This window comes from Nycticebus coucang, chromosome 3, assembly GCF_027406575.1.
Source record: "Nycticebus coucang isolate mNycCou1 chromosome 3, mNycCou1.pri, whole genome shotgun sequence".
NCBI classification, from domain to species: domain Eukaryota; kingdom Metazoa; phylum Chordata; class Mammalia; order Primates; family Lorisidae; genus Nycticebus; species Nycticebus coucang.
The window spans coordinates 74,158,524-74,182,979 of record NC_069782.1 but is presented as its reverse complement, the minus strand read 5'-3'; the positions used below and the strand labels follow the sequence as shown (position 1 = coordinate 74,182,979).

The 24,456-nt window shown below is 50.9% G+C and overlaps 1 protein-coding gene across 2 annotated transcripts in view; it reads right to left on the bottom strand.

Annotated features, from left to right (window-relative positions):
- Positions 1–3,108: 3,108 nt before the first annotated feature.
- RET (ret proto-oncogene) overlaps positions 3,109–24,456 on the bottom strand; it is a 51,719-nt gene continuing 30,371 nt past the window's right edge. The window contains exons 7-20 of one of the 2 annotated variants that reach the window (XM_053585620.1): positions 23,158–23,416; positions 22,477–22,602; positions 21,798–21,908; positions 21,169–21,288; positions 20,111–20,367; positions 17,802–17,949; positions 16,044–16,151; positions 14,912–15,126; positions 14,612–14,734; positions 12,169–12,239; positions 10,470–10,607; positions 9,368–9,467; positions 7,374–7,521; positions 3,109–6,005 (exon numbers count right to left, since the gene is read on the bottom strand). In XM_053585620.1, the coding sequence (XP_053441595.1) occupies positions 5,848–6,005; positions 7,374–7,521; positions 9,368–9,467; positions 10,470–10,607; positions 12,169–12,239; positions 14,612–14,734; positions 14,912–15,126; positions 16,044–16,151; positions 17,802–17,949; positions 20,111–20,367; positions 21,169–21,288; positions 21,798–21,908; positions 22,477–22,602; positions 23,158–23,416 (2,082 nt within the window). In that variant the 3' untranslated portion in view covers positions 3,109–5,847. Of the gene's footprint in view, positions 6,006–7,373; positions 7,522–9,367; positions 9,468–10,469; positions 10,608–12,168; positions 12,240–14,611; positions 14,735–14,911; positions 15,127–16,043; positions 16,152–17,801; positions 17,950–20,110; positions 20,368–21,168; positions 21,289–21,797; positions 21,909–22,476; positions 22,603–23,157; positions 23,417–24,456 lie in introns of those variants that run through there. The other variant, XR_008378981.1, reaches the window with a different exon arrangement.

Below are 24,456 nucleotides of genomic sequence, written 5' to 3'. Positions count from 1 at the left end.
TGGACATCTAGCTTTCCTTGAATTGGTCAACCTCTCACAAGCAAAAAAATGACCAAAAAGAGAAGCTGAGAGGCTGACTATGCAAACAGACAATGGCAAGACCACATATGACAAATGACTCAGACCACAGTCTCTGTAGTAAGCAGCCAAGGAAATCAAACCATGATCTCTGCAACAATTATCCAAGAATATTTAGGACTTGGTCAGTAATGGCCAGCTTCCCTATTTCTTGCTGTTTCCAACTCAGAACCAACCAGAGAAAGCCAAGTATGTTCTGCAAACCTATCACATAAGTTTCCCTGTTGCTAGTTGGCTACCTCCAACTTCCCCCAGCCAACAACCCCCAATCTCAGGATTCCTGAAGCCTTCCTTCTGCCCCATGCACCCCCTTTTTACTATAAAGCCTCCCCACTCCTCTGTCTGCCTTTGAGTCTCTGCCACAAGAGATGCTGGCTGACTCCCTTGCTATAGCAAGTTCAGAATAGCCTCTGATTGTTCTCATATGGGTGGTCTTTGTTTTCTTCCACATATATAAAAAAATTATAGGTTATTTTTTCACACATCTTTAAAAATATAATTTTCTACTACATATTACATTTCTAGTGACTATCTCATGGGACACTAGATTTCTCCTACCTTCAGTGTCTTTCCTATTCCTAGAAACCACTTGCTAAAAACCTCACTTTTCTTTCCAGACATTGATGAAGTCCCCCAAACTCTTGGCATCTTCCTTTACCCTGGGTTTGAGCAATCCAAGAGCTTCAGTCTCTCATGTCTGTGGCCATAGAGTCTTCAGGAAAATCCTCAAGTTGCTTAAAACTCCCAGAAGGCACAAAATATGGAGTAAGTAATGTGTCTTAGTGAAAGAAGAAGCCTCGCGACATGGCTATGATGCACGCATGGCCTGGCTCGCCACAGTCCTTTGGCCAGTTACTTGTTTCAGGGAGCAAAGGCAGCAGTATGTCCTTCCTTCACTTTTACTATACCCTTTCAGACCCCCCCAAAACACCTCCTTCCCAGGGGGAGTACAGAAAAAAACTGCAGTGCAAGTGAGATGTGAGTAACCAAAAAGGAAAGGGGTCGCCCTGCTCCCGCTTATGACATTGACAAAGATCCACAAAAACTTGGACACTTAACTCGAACTTCCTATTTTTATTCAGGAAATTGACAGTTCACATGGCAATACTGTCTGGATATGAAATATAAAGTTTCCTTCTTTTTTTGCAGTTTTTTTAATGAACCCGCCACCTCTGGTATATGGGGCTGGTGCCCTACTCCTTTGAGCTACAGGTGCTGCCCCGAGTTTCCTTCTCAAAAATGAAAAATGATGTTCTTTTTTTAGCTTTAGAATTCACTTACCTTATTTGCCAAAACCTATTTGTAACTTGGATTGCTCCATGTCATCTGAGAAGATGTAAGTTTATGAGCTCTCCTGGTGTGCTAGTAACAGCGGTTGGGTGGTGTGGGCCACAGGCTTCTTCTTACAAAGTTCTAGTCAAGGCTGCTTCCACAGACACATGGCAGGCAGCCCCAGTAGATAGGTGACTTTTCCTATGGACACATAAGCAGAGGATGCACTCCTGACACATCTTCACACTGAAGACAGGAGGGGCACTCGCTGACCACTGCATGGCCCTCCAGACGAGCTGCTGTACCTCTTCAGGGCCAGAGAGGTAAGGATTTCTTAGGACTTCTTAGAGCCACCCTCCAGTTGCAAGCACAGATAAAGACAGGAATACCTCAGAGATACTGCGATTCCATTCCAGACAACCTCAACCAAGTGATTATCACAAATAAGTTGAGTCACACAAATTATTTGCCTTCTCAGTACCTAATGAAGTTTACACTATTCCATAGTCTGTTAAGTATGCAATAACATTCTGTCTAAAAAATGATGCACATATCTTTAATTTGAAATTATTTTATTGCTAAAATAAGGTGTTACCAAGACACAAAGTTGAGTACAGGCTGTTCAAAAAAAATGGTGCTGGTAAGACTTGCTTGACACAAAGTTGCCACAAATCTACAATTAAAAAAAAAAGTAACAAAAGCAATTAACACAAACCACAATAAAAGGAGGTATGTCTGTATACAGTGTGAATATGATCCAAGGAAGGAGGACTGCTAACTGTTCTGCCTGCCTGGCAGGAAATGCATTCTTTATATTGATGGAAATTATGCTTTCCCTTCGCATTTTTTTTAAATAAAGAAAGCATTTATTCAAACCCTGCTGCCAGACATATTCCACTAGATTTCTACCCAAATAAGCTGGCCTCATGGTAGGAAGGAATCCTTCATGGAGGTTGGCAGAAAATGTATTTTTTTAGGGAGAAAAAAATCCAAAAAACATACACACACAAATACTCCTAAGGGAAAGTCTGTGCTCTTGACAAAGGGACTTTTAGTATTAGCTTTTCTTGGTGTAGTTTTCTAAACTTTCAAAGGTAAAGGCTGCAGCAAACAACTGGTCTTAGAGATTATTATGCTGACTTCCAGCCTTTGCAGTCCAGAGTGAAGGGGGAAGCTGCGAGCAGGCATGGGCACCTAAGGCTGGAGGTGTGCACAGGCCTGTGTGTACACGTGTAAGTACACACCCGAAGTGACACCGGCCCTTGGCACCTAATAATGCACAGATTCACATTGGTCAGGACTCCTGTCTGCCAAGGACCCACCTGCTCTTTGCCGGGCTCTTGAGAAGGGCTCAGAGAATTCTGACGGACATAACCGGAGAAGATGTTATCATAAACGGTAGTATTTTAAGCTTTCGGTGGTTTAAGGCAACATTTCCCCTCCAACTTCTTTTTTTTTTTTTTGTGGAGACAGAGTCTCACTTTATGGCCCTCAGTAGAGTGCCGTGGCATCACACAGCTCACAGCAAACTCCAACTCCTGGGCTTAAGCGATTCTCTTGCCTCAGCCTCCTGAGTAGCTGGGACTACAGGCGCCCGCCACAACGCCCGGCTATTTTTTTTTTTGGTTGCAGTTTGGCCAGGGCTGGGTTTGAACCCGCCACCCTCGGTATATGGGGCCGGCGCCTTACTGACTGAGCCACAGGCGCAGCCCTCCCCTCCAACTTCTAATGGACCTTCATTTAGGACTCTGCATTTTACATTCTCTCTCCTGCAACTCCAACGCCAGCTGCTGGAAACCAGCAGCCAGGAAACTGCTAGAACACTGCAAAGACCTAGATCGATGTTGGCTGCTCTTTTATTCTAGGGAAGGACACCTGATGGCAGGACTCCCTTAACAGTTAGCTGGGTTTTTTGTTTTTTTTTTTGGTGGTTTTTGGCCAGAGCTGGGCTTGAATCCACCACCTCCGGCATATGGGACCAGCGCCCTACCACTTTGAGCCACAGGCACTGCCCTAGTTAGCTGGGTTTTTAAGTTATAGGTTACAGATTGCAGATAAGATAGGTTCTGTAAGTTTAAGTTGAATTTGTATGTAAGTTGGAACAGGTACATTTACCTATTATCTGTAATAGCCTCCCTTTGTAAATGTGAGTTGTACATCCGTCAGATGTTTCTAACTCCAGGCCTTACTGGGATAGTTTCCGTTCATAAGTGTGAGTTATATGTACATCGGATATGTGTGATTTGGGTACTACTTGTCCTATCAATATGCCTATTCATGAGCCAGAAACATGACCAGAATCCCCAGTCCTCACACTGATCTCCCAGAGGTTGTCATGATTGATAGATTCCCTGTGACCTTTTAAGTCTTGAATGGCAACTTCGAAATCAGAAATCTGATGTTTCCAATTAGGAAGTTAAAAAGAAAAAAAGTTTACACATTTTATGATATATACTTTTATTTGTACAACTGAAATTATTTTAAGTCACCTTGATTACAAAAAAATTAACATGGTATGACTTAATAACCTGTCATAAATAGATTTTACAAATTGTACTGACAGATTGCTACTGGATACTCAGTAATACTTAATATTTAGTAACTTCTGCATACTTGTCTACGCAAATTCTGCCTGGTAAGACTAATAATTATGGGTACTTTTATAACTCAGGAATAGACAATTAGGTTATTAGTTAAAGGTTAATTCCTCAACACTGGGTCACTATTTAGACCTGGAGTTCTTATCCAGCTGCGAACAAATCCACTGCAGCAATTTATACTTACTGCGTAGGCTTTTCTAATAATTTGAGAGAGTTTATCCTTATTTCTGCATTTAATAACACTATGATTAAACACATCTGAAAATCAAAAGCTTACCACGCCTATATGTGTCTATAGAACTTTATCACAGTGTATCTGAACAATGGCCCAAACTAAAGCCATGTCACATGTCCAGGAAGCATTTCCCCAGCTGCCTTGCTGGATGTGTGTACATATGCACACTACATAATAAGGCTCCATCATACACTCATCTGAGCCTTCCTGGCCACACAAAATGACACGATTTTACTGTTTTTGTGAAGTGCCTATGAAGTACAGTATTTTAACGGGACTATTTTAAGTCCTATCACAGTGCTTTCAGTCTGAGGACCAGGCAGCGTTTGGTAATCTGACCCTTTTCTGCCAATTGCAGAGACAGCCAGAAGAGCTGCTGGGACTTCCCAAAAGGCAAGAGGAGTGGTCAGTGTCTGTGGCCACAAACAAGCTGTGAAGAATGACAATAAACTTATGAGTCATAGTCACAATCTAAGCAATGAAAATGTCTTGCTAGAGCAGCATTAAATCGCAGAGGCAGGAAGAGCTGATACATGTGCCTTTTCACACAAGCTCTGTGAGAACCAAAACATCATCTTTCCACATCAGAATTGTGATGGGAGTATGCAGCAGTCCTTGGTCATTCTCAGTGCTACTTCTAACGCAGCTAGCTAAACTGTCCCTTTATCAGTTGGTAAGGTTCCAGTGAATGTGAGCACAGACCCCACCTACTCCTACCGTGTAAGATGAGCTGCTGCTCTCAGCTCTGCTAGCTGCAGTACGATGAAGGTTGGTGGCAGATGGGATACATAGCAGCAAAGCTTCTGCTGTCAGTAATCCTGGGACTGGGGGCCATTCCACTCCAGAAGCCCCCTTTCTTCATACTGTTCTGGTCAGGGGGTAGTAGTCACTCAGTACTGAATACATGAGGCTGATGTGGTGGGCCCAGTGCGGACAAATGTGTCTGGTAGCCCTTTTCCCTCATGCCACCATCTACATAGTAAATATGGCATCGAATCTCTCCATTGTGCTAAATCTAAGAATCATCTTAATCATGATAAAAACCAAATGTCTTCCTAAGAAAAGGTTACGTGATTTTAAAAAAACCATTCTCAGGATCTTGAATGCTGAGCCGAAGCCCATCCCGTTTCCCTCTAGCCCTGATGGGGCTTTGAGACCACCCCCAAGCCCCACCCCAACGGGCTCTGTTTTGAACAAGGACAGGTCATTTTGGCCAATTTTTTTCCCTACTGCCTTTTATGTGCATGTGCTTCATGTTTAGATCTTGTTGCCTTGTTTGGTGGTGATTAGAAAATCAAACAAGGTCAGCTACAATTTCCTACGCAAGGCAGTGAGTGGTGGATCCACACACTTGAACTATGGCGGTCACTGATGGACACAGATCAACACTGGGTACTGCTGGGTGAAGAAGAGAAAGGAATACTTAACCACTAAGACTCAGAACTCTTACCTAGCGTGGCACACCTGCTAGGCGGGAAAATCACTTAGCTGTCTGAAATAAAACCACTTTGGACAGCAGTTAAACTACCAAAAACGAGTCTGCCACCTGGGAGCTGAACTTGGGCTGGGCCAGTGTGATGTGCACAAAGAAAGGGCTGGTGGACTTTCCATTCTTGGCATGTTTCTTCCCCTTTTGAGTCCATTACCTTTCACAAAGAAATGTTAACTATCAAACGTGTCCATTAATTTTGCCGCTGAGGGTGAAACCATCCAGTTAGCATATACACTATCATTTGCATATCTCGGAAACCCAGTGTTAGTGCCATCGGCTCTCGTGAGTGGTACAGGACTCTCTCCAGGCCAGTTCGGGTCTGACATGCCTAAAAATGAAAACACATAATTTGTTCTGCACTGAAGAACCAAAACTTCATGTGCAGACAGTAAGGCCTTGGCAAAACTCCCTTTGATGTTCAAACCAAACTCATGGTTTCTGTGCCAATTACATTAATGATTCTGTGCTCCAGGTTTCCAAAAACATTGTATTTAGGGGAAATATCATGTGTTCTCTTGGTAAATGTAACTTAACAGACACCACTAATTTTGACTTTCATGAGCTTCAGACCCTCAGATCTGACGGATGTTTGTGAACTATTTAACTCTTTCTCTAAAGCAGTGTAAAGCGCCAGCACGTTGCTGCACCACAGGCTTACTGCAGTGGGAACGTTCCATAAAAACGTTCTGTAACATAAAGGAGGCACTTGTCTGTCGTCCAAGCCTACAGCAGGGGAGAGACCTTCCAAATCAAGGGCGCACGCAGGCCAGCCCCACAGCACTGTCAGCACACATGAGTTGTAGCACCAGACCCAAAGCCAGTGAGGAGTCAGTGAGTTGGCGGGGGGCATGCAAAAGGAATAATCTCGGCTTGAAAAATGCTTGAGACTCCAAAAGTTCAAAACAATCAATGATGAAGTTAGGAAACAGAAAAAAATGTCAAGTATTTAATCAAAGACAAAAGAAGGAGTTTTGGCAAGAACCATATTTACTGTCCATTGCAAGACCACAGCACCATAGACTACGTTCTTTCAAAAAGCACTTGCTCCAGTTTTTAGCACTGACTTTTTAAGAGACAACCATCCTGACAGTGGGGAATGCAAAGGATGTGAAAACAGCAGTCTGGGGTGTGTCCTCCCAGGGACAGCTGGGTTCCTGCCACTTCCCTGCCCCTGCCAATGGACACCAATCTGGGATGTGGGCTGAGTCTACTCCCAGCCCCAGGCAGCCAGAGAGGCACCCCCCACCTGGGGGGCCCTGGCTGTGCTGCCAGGGCAGGCTAGGGCAGCTGGCTGCTCCTTTCTCGATTAAATACCTCCCTAGATCACGTAAATTTATCCAAGTAGTTATATTAGAGGTTGAGACTGAGACTTGAGTTCCACCCCAGAAATGACTCATTTGTCATGTTCTCCGTGTCCCCTGAGAGTTCTGCCCTGATCTGTTTTCTCCTCTTTTATGGTAAGTTGCTGGGCGGTGTGGCAATTACACTTATTTTCACATCCTTTTAGAAAAACATAGTTGCAAAAATGCTTCAATGTGTCAACTGGATGCAAAGTCAGACACTTACAAATAAAAAGGTTCAGAGCAGACTTTGGTTTTGTTCAGACCAGAAACACTTAAAAAGCATCACAGAGAGTAAGGATAAAGCAGAGGGGAACAACGGTGCTAGAATCTAGTAAATGCATGGGAAATTCTACCATAGAGTTTGTTTTCAATCCATGTGGAAGGGAGGGCTCGAGGGAGGGGAGCACTATTACAGTCCACCAGGGGTGTCTCCTCTTCCGACAGGCCGTCGTCATAAAGCAGGGAGTCGGATGGGGTGGACGCGGCAAGATCCAAGTAGTCCTGGAAGAGAGAAGTGGCCAGTCAGTCCCTGCCATGGCCACTGCTGGACACACTTCGGTCTTCTCACTGCTCAAGGGGCAGAGGCCCTGGCTGTACCCTGACCCCGCTTGGGTCTCCTGGTCTGTCCAAGCGACCAGAACCAGGGGATGCTGAGCTCCTGTGGCTGCTGCCTCATCTGGTCCTCCCTCAGGGGTCCTCATCATTCCCTCTAAGTGTTATCTACTCTGTCTCTCCCCCTAGAAAGTTACCTACCTGGGGACAGAAATGTGCTCCCTCGGCATCTTATCACCAGGGCCTGGCAGGCAGTAGGTGCCACACCTGGGGGACTGCTTCAGGCAAGTTTGCTGGAGCCCCGTTAACTTGTGCAGAAGCAACTCAAGCCAAGAAGCAGCCCCAACCTGCAGGATCCTTTCCAGCTTTCTTCCAAGGATTCCTGCCATCTAGAACCTTGCATTAGGGCTCAAACATCTGAAGCATGATGGCACTGATTATTGCTTCTGTTCAGGACAACCTTACATTCATAGGATTCAGAGGGTTTTGCCCAAATGATACAGTAACATGAAGTTTTATTACAGGTGGCCTAGATCTTGACATCCTGCTTTTCGGGTCTGAAGAAATGACAACTCTTAGTAAATGTGCCAATTTTTTTTTTTTTTTTCCATTGAGAAGTTTCACTCTGTTGCTCCAGGCTAGAGTGCCTGGCGTCATAGCTCACAGCAACCTCAAACTCCTGGGGGCTCAAGTGATCCTATTGCCTTAGCCTCCCAAAGTTGCTGGGACTACAGGCATGCACCACCATGCCAGGGAGTTTTTCTATTTTTTAAATAGAGATGAGGTCTCATGCTAAGGCTGGTCTCAAACTCCTAAGCTCAAGTGATCTACCCACCTCAGTATCCCAGAGTGCTAGGATTATAGGTGTGAGCCACCATGCCCAGCCTCAATGTGCCAAAGTTAAGATGAAGCCTCTACATAAATAACCTGAGGGCAGGGCAGGCTGGTCTTGCTTACATGCATTCCCAGAATCTAAGAGAAGACAGGGTTTCTCACAGTTACTTGACAAATACTAGCTGAGAATTTGCTGACTTTCTCATTTTCTGAACTTCCAGAGTTGCACACTGAAAGCACACAGCTGACTCTGCCTCCCAGATATGTTCTGTTTGGCTCACATTGGGCTTTTGGAAACTTAAATGAGTTGCTAACAATAAAAACTGAAAACTAAGAAAATGCTACAAAAGCTACGTTAACTAATGTGATGAAAATGTGTCAAACGATCTATGAACCAAGTGTATGGTGCCCCACGATCATACTTATGTACACAGCTATGGTTTAATAAAAATAAAAAATAAAAAATAAAAAAAACTGAAAGAAGTCACATAAGCCTCAGAATTCAGAAGACCTGGCACATCTTCCTGCAGTTCGCCTGTGGCCACAGCAAAGAACCTTGTGAACGCAGCATGCTCCTGTGTGCCACAGTCCCCACTGCGCCCTAGTCTCTGCCCTCCCCCAGTGGAAGCCCTATGAGTACCTGTGTTTAGGCCATCCAATTCAACTCTACCTTCTCAGGTCCCATTATTGAAAATGATTTCCTTTGGCTTTGGAGTATTTCCCTCCCACACCTGTCTGTGGGGAGCTCTTCCTAAGAGCCAAGCTAAGAATCTTGGTTTCTTTGTGATTTGAAAAGAAGCCCAGGGGGTCTGGAGTTCAGTTCCCTGTGTGCCCTCAGGGGATAACATGACCTTCTGCATGGCCCCAATCTAGCCCCACACTGGGAACTGTGAGGGCACTGGGATGAGGCTGCAATCCCCATACCACATTTGGCCTGTGGGAATCGGCTCAGGGTACTCACTCTGCTCTTTACCATCATCTTCTCCAGGTCTTTGCTGATGTCGGCAAACACAGGCCTCTTGTCTGGTTCCTGCTTCCAGCACTGCAGCATCAGGCGGTACCTGGTGGGAAGAGCAGATGGGTCAGGATGACCTAGCAAGGCCAGGCCTCAAAATGATACCATGTCAGAGCCACCCACCTAGCACTGTGCTCTGTGCCCAAGCCTCAAGTCTGTTTTTGTATCACTGATGTCTGCCCTGAACCTTGCTGAGAGCTGGGGTACTGCGTCCCTGTAGAACCCCAGCCTTTGGGGCCACTGTGGGCTTGGGCACACCAGTGCCACCATCCAGCCTCCTATAGGCTTACCTTCCCTCTGAGAGAGATTTATTTTTACTTTCTTTGCAAAGACATTGGTAAACAGCTGGCTGGATACTGCACCCACCACAGTGACTGATCAGGAAAGTATCAGTCCTTAAAACTCTTGGGAAGGATGAACTGACTGAGAGCTTTTAGGCATGGAGATAGACAAATACCTCTGGCAATCACACCTCTGTCTTGCACCTTTTGTACTTTCTTGGGTGCCCAGGTGTCCTACCTCACCCTGGAACATCCAACCTTGTCCTGAGCTCTATAGAATGAATGGACCAGTGCATCTCTACCCTCTGAATGGCCCTTTCTCATCTGTTTCTAACCTGGCCTCCTAGGACCATTTCATCTAACAGCCCAGTATGAGGTATGAAGCCTCCAGCATTCTCGGGTTGAGGGCCAGGCTGGCCCTGTACCTGCACTTGGGCACTCCCTACCGCACACCCTGGGTCTTTCCGAACTACCTCCTCTTCTCCAGGTATCCTGCAGGGAAAGTCTTAAGGTCTTGAACTTTTATTGCACCAGGCCGTGCTTCTACTTATTCTAGTAAGGCGCCCCAAGGAAGCCCCGCAAACCCAGCAGGGTCAGGTGCCCAGTGTCTGCCACCATACCAAGGGTGTCTCTCTGACCTCCACCATGCCATACCCCACAGCCCATTCTTGCAGGGCTGGCAGCAGGCTGCTCAGGAGTGGGAGAGAATGGGTGCGTATGTACCCTCCCCTTCCAAGTGAGGGTGGACAAAAGCAAACCCTTCTCACATCTCCTCACTGCAGTTGTCAGGCCTCTCCATGCGATGGCCAGTCTTCAGAAGGTTGAAGAGCCGCTCAGGAGGAATCCCAGGGTAGGGGTTGCCTCCCAGGGTCACAATCTCCCATAGCAGGACTCCAAAGGACCAACTGCAGCAATCAAATAGATCAGTGAGTAGCCTGAGGGCCCCCTAGCACAGCCTCCACAGAGCCCAGACATCTATTCCCCAGCACCCGCTCACCTTGGCAGCCCCAGGGCAGACTGGCTGACAGACTACAGCCAGAGTATGGCTGCACTGATGGATGTAGGGCTTGCCTACTTGGCTCCCACCCCCGTGATGCTGAGGCTCCTCTCCCCACTGCTGCCATCAGAGAAGTCACTCCCACAAGGGGAACACGCTGGTGGCACCTAAAGGGGTAAGAAGCTAGGCAGCGGGACTTGGGGCACCCTGGACAATTCTTTCATTGTGTGCTCAGAAATCTTCATAAAAGAGCTATAGAAAAATATTTTTTCTAATTTAAAAATTTTCAAGTTTTCTTTTCTTTTTTTTTTTTGTAGAGACAGAGTCTCACTTTGTGGCCCTTGGTAGAGTGCTGTGCCATCACAGCTCACAGCAACCTCCAGCTCCTGTGCTTAGGCGATTCTCTTGCCTCAGCCTCCCCAGTAGCTGGGACCACAGGCGCCCGCCACAACGCCTGGCTATTTTTTGTTGCAGTTTGCCCGGGGCTGGGTTTGAACCCACCACCCTCGGTATATGGAGTCGGCGCCCTACTCACTGAGCCACAGGTGCCACCCTCAAGTTTTCTTTCTAAAAGCCAAATTTAGCAGTTGGAGTTTGTATGCCAACCTTAGTGACACTAATGTTAAAATGCTCTGATAACCCACTACCATTGGACCCTCCAGGAAAATACTTAACTGTGAAGGAAACCTTATTGTAAACTAGAAACAAAATGTCACAAGACAGCATCATCACATGAGCCCAGTTGGGGCAATGTAAAGTATACACGTGTACATCCACACTACAGAACACAGCAGAAGGCTGGCAGGATCACCGGGGGTGTGAGCCAGTGATTTTCAGCCTCTACCTTGTACTTTCTCTGCTTTTTCCAACTGTCCTTCAGTCAGCTTATCCAATCAGAAAACTGTTGTGCAAAATTGCTTCAGACTGCTTTCTAATGGCTCACATTATTCAAAATATGCAAGTCTATTGATTGCTATTCCTATAGTGCTGTGTTTTTATAACTTGACCTGGAAGAACAAAGTTTTAGCTGCCACCTTCCAGTAGTCTGGGGCACACCAGCCCACAAACTCACACAAGGCCCCCTTCCTCAGGGTCCCCAGTCCCTATTTGTGGGTAGGGTAACAGTCAGAGTCATGGGGTACCTTGCCTAAACCAGAGCCCCTGCCAGGACCCACAAAAGAAAGGGCCAGACCTGTGTGTTACTAGAGCTCAGAGATGGGGAGGGAGGTGTGGGGGCACCAGGGGGGTTTTCGCCACCTACTCTGTTTCAGCACCCTCCATCTGGGCTTTCAGAACTACTGCCTGGCCCCTACCATTGCTAAACACATATGTTAAGATCACTCAGCGTGGGGGTCACTGCGATGGCTAGCATTGCAGACAGGTGCTCAGGGACGCCACTGAGCTTCATATACAGGCAATGTGGCCCTGTGTGGAACCCCCCACCCCAGGAAGGCAACACCCACACTTACACATCACTTTGGGTGGTGTAGATATGATCAAAAAGGGACTCAATTGCCATCCATTTGACTGGAATCCGACCCTAAATAGGGGTGAAAGAAAAGCATTGAAATTACTCTGATGCTGGGTAAGTAGGGGTGAAGGAGGTGAGGCCACGTCCCCGAGTTTCTAGTTCCAGGAGTGCCATGGGCACAGCTGGTGATGCACAACCTTGAACAGCTATAGAAAAAAATATTTTTTTCTATTTTAAAAAATACTCAAGTTTTCTTTTTTTAAAGCCAAATTTAGCAGTGGGGGTTTGAATATCAACTTTAGTGACATTAATGTTAGTATGTCAGTGTCCTATGTTAGTGCCCTCGAAGGGGTTGGGGCTCTAGCATGCACCTCCTTGGCATTGCTGAGATGTTGGAGGGCATCAGCATCCATTCAAGCCACTCAGGACCTGTTTGTCATGTGCCACATGCCTGCTGGGTATCACAGGACAGTGCTACGTGTGGACCAGGGATACCTAGAGCAAGCTCTCTCTGGTGTTTCCACCTGGGGGATGTCTGACTCTAGCTGGACACACTAACGGCTCTTGTGAAGAGCACTGAGGAGTTGGAATCTGTTTATGTGTCTTGAGGCTGGTTTTTCCCTCTTATTGAATCCTAGGGGTCATGCAGCATCTCCGAATAAGTGCACAGACAGGCATTGCCCAGCAGCAGTGCTGGGTATGACCTAACAAACCCTTTCCAATGCAACTTGAGAAATAGGTTTTCCACAGATAAGTCTTTTTTTTTCTTTGAGGCAAGAGTCTCACTTTGTCACCCTTGGTAGAGTGCCATGGCATCATAACTCATAGCAAGCTCAAATTCCTGGGTTTAAGTGATTCTCTTGCCTCAGTCTCCCCAAGACTGCAGGCGCTGGCCATTACGCCCCAGCTATTTTTAGAGCCAGGGTCTTGCTCTTGCTCAGGCTGTTCGTGAACTCTAGAGCTCAAGCAATCTATCCAATTCTGCCTCCCAGAGTGCCAGAATTATAGGCATAAGCCACCATGCTCAGCCTTCCACAGGTAAGTCTTAAGGTACAAAGCAATTTAAGAAATTCATGTCTTGGGGCTCAGCACCCATAGTACAGTGGTTACGGTGTCAGCCTCATACACCGAGGGTGGCAGGTAAAAACCCGGCCCCAGGCTAACTAAACAAGTGCAACCAAAAAAAGTAGCCAGGTGTTGTGGTGGGCGCCTGTAGTCCCAACTACTTGGGAGGCTGAGGCCAGAGAATTGCTTAAGCCCAGTAGTTTGAGGTTGCTGTGAGCTGTGAGGCCACAGGACTCTACCGAGGGCGACATAGGGAGACTCTGTTTAAAAAAAAAAAATCTCTGTGTTGGATTGTAACACAAAGTCTATTATAATTTCTTTTTGTTAAACATATTCGTAAGGATTTATGTCCTTAATGACATGTGACCCATCTTGGGACTGTGTATATAGCAATGTGCCTGTATTCCTGCAGCCTGCTCTGCCTTTCTCCACTCTGGCCAGGACTCAGGCCTCCCTGGAGGACCAGTGTGTCAACAGGAAGGCTCTTCCCACACCCTCCACCAGGCAGGGGTGCAGCCCCTTCCACTTCCCCTTCAGCAGTTCTGAAATCTGCTATCACAAGGGAAACCCTAGAAGAAATGAAACATTGTCCTCACAAACCATGACAACACAGCTTCCTAGGATCCCTCAGAGTAAAGCTAATTGTTCTCTTCTTTTGTGAGCAAAATTGCTCTGAATCTTAGTGTAACTCTCCAACGGCCCTATGAACTCACATAGCCTGGCCTGTCACAGGGGGGCTACAGGAGAGGAGCTGAGATAGGGTCAAGAGAGTAAGCAGAGGCACCTATTCCATGGACTTGGACAAGTGAGACCCCTAAGCTACAGCTCTGGATCTCATCTCCAGGGGCTCCTGTGTGACCCCAATCTCACCCAGCCTAGGAGTCCCAGGCTCCCCCCAGGTGTAAAGCAGTTGATTCTTTCTCAAAAAAATGACTGCCAGTTTCCTATTTGTTTCATTACACCCTCCTTTGACTAAAGAGCACACAAAAAAGGTGACCTTGTAATTCTGCAGAAGAGGAAACACCGTGAGGACAACTGTTATTTCTGCAGCATCAGGTGGACTTCGTAAGGGATAGTGATTAAAAGCAAGAAGTCACCCAGAGAGGCTTAAGATCTGTGCTCTGAAAGGGAGAGCATGGACCTGGTGCCCTCAGAAAGAGAAGAAACAGACATGGCAGAGGCAAGGACTGGGTCCCTGTGGCCTAAGGATTGGGAGGGATTTGGGAATGAGGACTAGACAAAGTTTAGGGCTCTAAAAACGTGCTTAATCTATTCCAGATGTCCTAAAGGCTCCACTAGAGCCTGTTGGTGCAGCTCTGATGCCCCCACCCCGCATCGCCGGGAAGCCATCAGCATCACACTCTTGGCCTGGGCACCTTGCTCCTCTTTACGTAGGAGTCCTCTTCATAAACATCTCGCGACAGCCCAAAATCCGAAATCTTCATTTTTCTTCCCTCGGCTACAAGGATGTTTCTGGCAGCCAAGTCCCGATGGACAAGCTTCAAAAAAGAAAGAGAAGACCCTTCAGGCCTGGGGAGCTCGGTGCGGAGGTGGGTGTGGCCAAGGCGGCGGGGGCGTGGTGTGGCCTAGTGCAGGGTGCCAGGGCACCGCCGAACCGCGGCGGGGCGAGTGTGGCGACGGGTGGGGCGTGGCGGCGCAGCCCTCGCGGCACACACCTTCATTTCTGCCAGGTACTGCATCCCCCGCGAGATCTGCCAGGCGAACGAGATGAGGTCGCCCATTGTTAGGGCCCGCTCATCTGGGTTGTCCAGGGAGCTGGAGTTGCAGCTGCCTCCGCTGCCCACGTAGCCGGGGCCCACCTTGCGGCTCTCGCGCAGGAAACCGCGCAGGGAGCCGTACTTGGCATACTCCACGATGAGGAGCAGCGGCCCTGGGGGCAAAGAGCGAGCCCTGGGTGTGCGGAAGGGGCACCGGCGCAGGGAGACTGTAGGGCCCCGGAGGCTCGGCGGCCCAGACGCCCTACCAGTGAGGGGGCAAACGGACCCAGGCCCCCCCTGGGCAGCCGAGCGTAGCCCGGTAGTCGGGCTTGCTCTAGCATCACGGGCTTTCTGCCTCCTGCTGCCCCGTGGGCGCCAACTTCTGGAGGTGCGTGGGGCAGGCACCCACTGAACTCAGCCTTGTCCTGGAAGGCACCTCTCCCTGCTGAGATCTCAGGCCTCTCTAGATCCTCGCCCTGGGGACAGCAATGGCTCGGGAAAGGAGCACAGATGCAGCAGCTTTCTGGGTTGCAGTCCTGCCCTAGGCCGGCCCTGAGCCCTGGGGGTGCTGACCAGGGTGTCCGTTCTCTCCCTGTTGTACCTTGTCTCCCTCCAAGCCTCAGTTCAGACACACACACTGTCTGGAAAGCCAACAGACCAGGCCTGTGTTCTGTATCCTTATTTGAGAAATGGTGAAATGCTCCTGCCATGTAGAGCTGAAGTTGGGATCACCTGAAGGCAGGGCCCACTTAGTACCTGTGGGTACTGAGGATGCACCTTCCATTTCTGGAGCTCCCTAACCTGGGGCTCCTCTCAGAATGGGCTGCTGGCAGCTGGGATGTCACACTGGAGCCTTCTGAGCAACCCCAGCAGGTCCACAGAGTGGCACTAGCAGAAGCCTCTGTGACAGGAAGTGCTGATTGGCCAGTGGACAATGGACACAAGCTCTAGGCTGAGGCTGGAGCCACAAGCCCAGGGAGGGAGGGAGGGACAAGGCACAGAGAAGGAGAGGACTGCAAAGGACATAAGGGGGAGAACGGGGCTGCCCAGAGCCCCAGTCTGTGCCTGCCCCACTCCATGTCAGCCTTACCATCTTGGCTGCAGGCCCCATACAGCTTGATGACATGTGGGTGGTTGACCTGCTTCAAGAGGTTGAACTCTGACAGCAGGTCCCGCAGCTCACTCGGGGAGGCATTCTCTGAAATGCAGCACAAACAGCAGGATGTAAATGGTGCCTCCTGGAATCCCCTTCTATGGACATGCTGGGTCAGTAATGGGCCTGTCATCTCCTTCACAGATACTCTGTCTGGGTTCAGACAGAAGCCCTAAAGGACTTCAGTGCTCAAGGCTTCTCCTGGCCCTCGGGGTCAGTCAATAGAGGTCTCACCTGCTGTGGAGAATAAGCACCCTGAGGGGCTGGCATCCACAAAAGCAGGATCTTTTCTTGGAAAATATCCCAGGCTGTGCTATGTGAGTGATAATATGTCCCCACAGATGCCATTTTTAGAAGTCAGCAGGCTATGGAGACTTCCCCTCTTTAATCCTTTTGGGAAGGTAAAGGGACTCCCCAGTGTTCCCTTATGCCTGCTTAGGGGGAGATGCCCACGAGGGAGGATCCCACATACGGAGATCAGGCTCCCTTCTAATGTGGGAGCCTAATGTAGAAGGTACCCTTCTAATGTGCTTCCAGCATGTGTGTGCCACCATCTCATGCTCTATTGCCACAGAAAACCCATGTTAGCTTCAGATAAATCAGTGTTTCCATTTCACTGCACACCTGACATTTTAGTTTGGGAATTCTTAATGGCTGCTACAATCTCCTATACAAGTTCTGTGTTTGGTGCACTGTAAAGATAAGACTTCACAGCAGTGGCCTGCTGAGCACACGAGTCCTGAGGGGATAGCCTGAGCTATGCTTGGGCTCCCACCAGGTGCTGGGTGTGAAGGTATCTTAGGAGTCAGCAGATGAGGCTAAGCCATTCCTCCTGGGTTAGCGATCCTGCCACCCATTGCCCAACTGTGCCGTGCCACCTCCTGTCTCCAAAGAGGAGGACAAGGGAATCTCCTGTCTGGGAGAGGACAGCTGGGAGTTGGGGCATCAGGACTGCTCAGAATAGATATGAGTGACTCAGGGCTGTGGTTGGCTGCACCCAGAATTGGAGGAGCTCACTTGCTCCCTTACAACCTGTGGTCTTACTGCCTTGGGGGCAAACCTAGTCTGAGGATCTGGGTAAGCATCTGGCGCAACCTGTGCCGTGTGGCGCTGGGCTGCTGTAGTTAACTCTCATGTACACCAGTGACTCTTACTCACTGCCACCCAGCCAAGCTGTCCCCTGCAGGAGCTCCCTCCCCACCCCCAGTGCAGTCACCAGTCTCTGCTTAGAGGCACACATCCATGTATAGGTAGGTGCTTGTGCCCAGGGGGCCAAATTCGGGATGACTGGTTAGGGAGTGGGTCAGGCCCATGGGGGTTTACATGAGATGGAGGATCAATCCTTACAGGTGGTCTTTTCACTAGGACCCCAGGATACACCTGGCTGAGAGGAATGAGTGGGACACTGGGGGAGGCAGCTGTCAGCTTAAAACCAAAGGGCTTTAAAATTTTTTAAATCCTTGGATCTTCACGAACACTGGTGCAGCAGCAGCACCATTAGAGCTTTCTGGGGAGAACCAAGTCCTTGCTCTCCCTCTCCAGAACCAACCCATGTGCCCAAGATAGGGGTCCCCAGACTGCAGCCACTCAAGAACAGCAATGGGGGCTCTTTAGGAGGTCCCAAGGCAGGTGGGAGAGGCCTTGCCCGCCCTGGTGGCTCCGATGAGTATGCTATGCACGTGCCTGGACAGGTACCTTTTAGCATCTTCACAGCCACAGTGGTGTACCCTGCTCTGCCCTTCAGACGGAAAGCTGTTGCCTTGACCACTTTTCCAAATTCACCTTCTCCCAGAGTTTTCCCAAGAACCAAGTTCTTCCGAGGGAATTCCCACTTTGGATCCTCCTACATTGGCATTGAGGGAAGGGAGAGAGAGGAGAGGGGAGAAAATGTGAGAGGAAAAAAGCAAAACCCAGAAGGGAGCATGCCTCAACCCTAATGGACAAGCTCCATTTTGCAGAGAACTGGCAAAACACAGGTAATGATGCCTACCTTGACTGAGGGTAGGACGCCACAGCCAGACCCCTGGGAGGTATTACAAGAGAGTCTACCCAGGGGAAGGGAGGCATTGTCACAGAATGACCTGGACTCAGTGTCCCAACATGTGCCTGTGGTCTGCCCTGACCCCCAGAGGACATTGTAGACACCAGTGGCCCAGCCAGACTCCCAGCCATGGTGGAATGTCCAGGGCAACTTCCCTCATGGCCACCCCCAAAAGGATAGGTGCCATGGTGCTCTGCAGGAAACTGCCTTGAATTGTGGAAGCAGCTGCTCTTCCCAAGGGTTGTTTCCAATCCTGCACACACTGGCTCACTGTGTCCCCAACCTGGGCTAGGGCTGATGTGCTACCACCCTGCCTTCTCACCAAAGAGCCACTAATGCACCAGGCCCACTATGAACTGCTCTGGTCGCCTTCCCAGCAACCCCTTACCCCCAACTAGCTCTCTATACTTGAACTCCAACCAGAGAAGCCAAAACCTGCCGGGAACCCTGCCCTCCTGTGCCAGCACCAGGTTCTCATCCCCCAGGTCTCCTGCAGCGGGGTGTGGACGCAGCCTCAGGGTCCATGCTGGACCAACCACAGAAATGATACTAAAGGGGACCTGTTGCCCCAGGCCAGGGGGCCACCTTCTCTGACATGTATGTGCACTTGGGAACTTCTTCTCATTGGCACAGTCACACCTTCCAGTAAGCAGCTGGGCCATCATAGTCAGGGTCAGTGTCAACACCATCACACCATCGCCAACACTGCCGGTACTAGAAACCCTCTGACTGCATTCCTGATGCTGCACTAAGCACTGCAGACGCACCAATGTGCTTCTCTCAAAAATGTTGAGAAAATCATCCTCCCCATTTTATATAAGAGAAAACAGACTAAGGGGTGTCTAAGACCTGGAGCTGGTGTGTATGGGCATCAGGCCCAGCTCTGCAGCTGACTAGAGGGGAGGGTGGTGGGTCTTTGCTGGCAGAAGCAGCCACTAGCCCCAACCTTCCTGTGTGGCCTCACTGCGAACTGGCTGGGTTTGTGAAGGACTCTGGTGATTCATCCCAGAGCCCTGCAGTGGGGCCAAGTTGCTGTCAGGATGGGGTCACAGAAAGCCAGAGGAAGGTGGCAGTGGCCACACCTGGGAAAGGCCTCTTGGCCTACACCCTCACCAAGGTTTTCCAAGCTGGGTGTCACTCAGACCACACCCCAGGGCCAAGGCCCCACGCTGAGCCACCCTGTGAAATATGGCATCTCCTAGGGAATCCCAAGGTACTTCCCAGCCTGACATGGGAACTGCCAGTGCCCTGTGGCCACTGGATGCTGAGCTTTTTGCCCAGTATTCCCGCCCAAGCCTACTTTTTCTTTATTCAACCCCCTTGGGCTCTGAGCACTTTCCTCAATCCTCCCAGAACCTGGCTTGGCTTCTAGCTTCTCAGATAGTGCTCCAGGGGCAGGGAGGGGGAACCTTGCAGGAGCAGGGACACTGGCCAGGAGAGGGCAGATGTCGCAGCATGGCAGCCCAGGGAGGCCTGGTCAGGACAAGAGCCTGGGCCCTTATCACAGCCTGGGGCCTTTGAGCAGCACAGTAACCTGGGGCTCGGCCTGCAGTGACAGGACAGGGGAGGCCTGCTGGATCCGGCTGGTACCCTCCTCTGGCTGTTCCCTCCTGCTGCCCCCGACCCCCCCCCCCCCCGCCTCTCTCACCTGCATGAGCCCCACCCCACAGACTCCCGCGCTAATAGGCAGAAAATTGGCCTCCTCTGCCCTGCCTTCACCCTCACCCCCAGAGCTCTAAGAATAAAATCCTATGCCTCCCCCTGCTTCTCGGGCCTCTGTACACACTCCCCTACCAGTTGGCCTGGCCCACCTTCCCCGTGGTCCTTAGGGCCCAAATCCCAGTCCGTGTAGTTCCGCACCATCAGCTACCACCTGCCTGACATTCTCCATCTCTACAGCCCGCTTGATCCTGGAGCCCACTGGGGAGGGAAGAGGGCCTTTCCAGCCTACAAGGACCCTCACCGGGATCTTGAAGGCATCCACGGAGACCTGGTTCTCCATGGAGTCAAGCGAGGGCCGGCGCACGCCGGACGAGGAGTAGCTGACGGGGAAGGCCTGGGCAGGCCGGCGGAAGGTCATCTCAGCTGAGGGGATGGGTGGCTTATGTGCATTCTTGTGGTAGCGGTGGATGCAGAAGGTGGACAGCAGCACCGAGACGATGAAGGAGAAGAGGACAGCTGCCGCAATCACCGTGCGGCACAGCTCGTCGCATAGCGAGTCTGTGGGCAGGGGCACATGAGGCACTAGCAGGCAGGGCCAGGCATCCTCCCCTGCCCGTCCCAACTGGGAAGTGACCATGAAAGTGCAAGAAGTTCTGAGAACACGCCAAACAGGCACAGGCACAGACACCGCCATGTGTGTTTCCCCCACCTAGACTGCTATTGTCCTCTCACAGATGGAGACAGAAGATCAGAGAGGGTGAGCAGCCTGCTGAGTTCACACAGCAGAGGTTATGTGCCCACTCCATCAGCAGGGCCTGGAGGGCAGGCAGCGGAGGTTAGATTCTCTTCTGTTCCAAATGCTTTTGGTATTTGCTTTGTAATAGAGGAAAGTAGCTTGGAACCTCAGGCCATCTAATGACTCAAATGACAAAACAGCATGCCTGGGCTCATGCAGGGCAGCTCCCTCCATGTGAGCAACATGGCTCCCTCGAGCCACCAGCCACCCCTGCTGCCCCTGAAGATGTGCCTGATAGAGTAGGTCCCAGCTGGATGATGCCTATGCCTATGCCATGCGGGGACAGTATGATCAGACCAGTAAGTAACCAGGCAGAGGAAATGCTTTTCCATCCCATTCTTCAATCATAGAACTTGGGGTCAAAGAACACTTTATAGGGGCCCCAGGCCTCTCTCCTAGGCTGCATCCATGGAGGAACTGAGGTCCACAGGGAAGGAGGAGAGTCTCATGGGCCCCATCCGTTTCCCTTCCATTTCCTCCCTCCAGGGACTTCAGAAGTGCTGTTGAAACTTCCCTGGGGCTCAGAGAGGTGTGGGGGCTCAGGGAGGTGACAGCCCACTCACCCTCGTTGTCTTCTGGCTCACAAAAGCACTTCTTTTCCTCAGGGAAGCAGTAGCAGATGCCATGGCCGGCCTTAATCCCCTGCCGCTCCCCCGGCTCATGACCCCCAACAATGCTGCCCCCTGAGGACAGACATACCCACTCAGCTTCCTGTGAGACTTGACAACCCAAGGCCCCAAGACAGCAAGGGCAGTGTCCCAGAGGCAGAGCCCCCTTCTCACCCAAGGGCAGTGAACTCAGAAGCCCCTGAAGCCATGCAGCAAGCTCCATTTGCCTCTGAACAAGAGGCTCAGTACACTTGAAAATGGTGGAGCCTGGGGCCCAACCCACACATTCCAGCCTCCTGACTCAGGAGTGCAGCCTCCCTCCTGCTGGCCTGCTCAGGCCCACACATTCCCTTTCAGCTACTCCTTCTCTGCTCCTAAAGAGTGACTGTGTAGGGCCCTATGGAGTCCCGTCCCCACCCCCGATTCCATGGCAGGAGCCTCAGCTTAATGCACAAAACTGATGTAAGCATGGCGGCTATGGATTAAGTACAAGGGGGAGGGGAGTGTCCAGCCTCTCCCTCTACCCCCCTACTGTCCCTGCGCCCTGATTAAATACCACTGCAGCAGGCTGAGAGGCTGCTTACGGAGGCAATCCTGGGGGCAGATGTGGGCGTTGCGGCTCTCCACCGCATCACAGTGGCCATCCGGGCAGGTTTTGGTGCTGGGGGAGCAGGTGGAGAAGTTCCTGGTGATCCCTGCACAGGAGACATGGCGGGCCATCACCCACAGGGGAGCCCTGCCACACTCCCAGTGGCCATGAGCTGCAGCATGTGAACACTGCTCATGAAGTCCTGCCAGCTGGTGCCCCCACCACGGGGAGCTCCCAGAGCCTGAGTGCACAGGCTGCAGGCAGCAGGGTGGGAGGGGTCCGCAGTTCTTACATGGAGGAGGCCAGGTGAGGGTGGGATGCTCTCAAGGCTGCACAGTAAGTAGGGCCCTCATGGTGGCTGGGCCCTTTTCCCTGGGGCCATATGCCCTGACCTGGACCCCCAGGAAGAGCCACTTGGTACCCTGCACATCCCAACTTTGGCTCAGACCCTCCCAAGCCTAGGGTAAGACCAGTCCTGGGACCATTCACTCCGCTGATGCGCTGATGCCCTGCACCCCACCCTCCTGCCCACTCTCCCAGCACTGGGTGCCACACGAGGGGGGCCAGGTGCTGGGAAGCTTATGAGGAATGGGCAGGGCCATCCAGAGGACAAGACCCTCTTTTCCCCCAGCACCCTCAAGCCCAGGTACCCTTCAGCCTCTGTGGGGTCCTACCTTTGCCATCTCCCTGCCTCCACTCACACCTGCCTGTCGGTGAGCCCAGGCCACCACACTCCTCGCACTCAGACTGCCTCTTGCTGACTGCACAGGACAGGAGGCAGCCCTCCTTCTCGGCCACATCTAGAGACAACAGACAAGAAGGTCAAAGAAGTTAGGCCTGGGGTTAAGCCTGGTAGGGTGGGAGTGGACTCAGCCATAGGCCAACAGAGCCAGACTAGGAGCCCAGGGATGGGACACTATGGTCCCAAAGTGGGGGCAGCCCCTGGGCTGGAGAAGGAAGAACATGAGGGTGGCCAGACTCAGCAAATGACACCCAGGATACCCAGTTAGACCTGAATTTCAGATAAACAGTGAACAATGTTCTGTGTAAATATCTGCCTGGATGAACTTGGAGGTTTGTCTCCTAGGAGACTCTACAAACATTGTGTGGGACACACTTATTGCCTGTTGTTTACCAGAAGTCAGAACCTAATCAGGGTCCTGTATCTACCTGGAAGCCCTGAAGCACGTGCAGGATGTTCTGACAGGTACAGGATCACTCTGGTTGAGCTGGCCCACATTCTCCCTTCCCCAGCTGGGTTTTGTGGCTGGCACTATCTCATTCATGCGGCAGGATACTCAGGCTCAGGGAAGCCCCCAGTCCTCTGGCCATCCCTCCCTGGAGCCGATACTCACACGACCCCTCCACTGTGATGAGTAGCTGGGCCTGGGCCTGCCTGCGGGTGTCCTGATCAGTGGCCACCACTGTGTACTGGAACTCAGCACATGCTGGCTGCTGCAGGGCCTCTGTGTCATTCACAAACAGTGTCCCTGAGGTGTCCTTGGCTGAGGTGACCACCCCCAAGGCACTGCAGTTGGCACCGGAGGGCTGCAGCCTGTACTGGATACGAACACCGCTGAGCTCCTGGCAGTTTTCCACACAGACTCTTCCGATCTAGGCAGGGAGCACAAGGACAGCTCAGCTGGGCAGCTGGTGGGGTTCCTGGGCAGCCCAGATCTTCTAATGGCCCCCAACTCAGCCTGGGGCTGGTAGCCCTCCAAACACCCATCCTCTGTCCCCTGGGAACCTGCAGACCTTCCCATCAGCCCTGGCCTGGCCCTAAACAGTTGGCCACCCCTGTTCCTGGGAGCTCAGGAGATTTAGTCTAGTGGTAGGAAATGCCCAAGGCAGACCCTCGGGCGTGGGGCGTGCTGACTCAGCCCCTCACTCCTCACTCATTAGGCACTAGGGCTTACCGAATGTCCTCCATACACCTCCCTGGCTGCTCCTGGCTGTTTCAGCATTGCTCTGGGGACCACTCGCTCTTGTCCTCCATGCACAGGACTTGGGGGACTAACCTCTGCCCTGATCACCTGCCTGGTCAGAGCACTGCACCCCAGCCATATGATTTGGGCAGCAAAGTCACCTAAGCCAGGTGGGACCAAGGGGCTTCCCTGGGACTTTGGCTGGAGATGAAGTGGGCAGGAGCAGCCAGGGGGAGTGTTGCCTTCTTCTCCTGGGGATGCTGGGAGAAGAATGGTCCAGGCTGGGGTAGATGGGCCTGGCCTGCAGGCAAAGAGCCAGCCCTTGCCCAGCATACCCCACTCAGACCCATAGCTGACAACACAGCAAAACCAGCATCTTGGGTTTCCTCACCTCCGGTATAAGCCTACTCACTTCCACAGCCTCATGTGACCCTCAACTGTCCCAGGTCCCTCCCCCCAGTTCACAACTTCAAAAACTGGGGAGGGAGTGGGAGAGCACAGTGAGTGGAAGATAGGACTGGGCCCCTGTGGTCTGAGTCTGACAGAGTTCAGGGGACTCATCCACCTCCAGTAATGCCTGCTCCTGCCCAGCTGCCCTGTGACAATCCCCAGACCTATCTCTGAACCCTCCCTCACAAAAAGGCCAGTGGGAGCAGCAGGTCAGGGAACTCAGATGTGTTCAAGGATGTGTCCTTGTGTGCTGGACCAGGTGGCAACCAAGAGTGGATA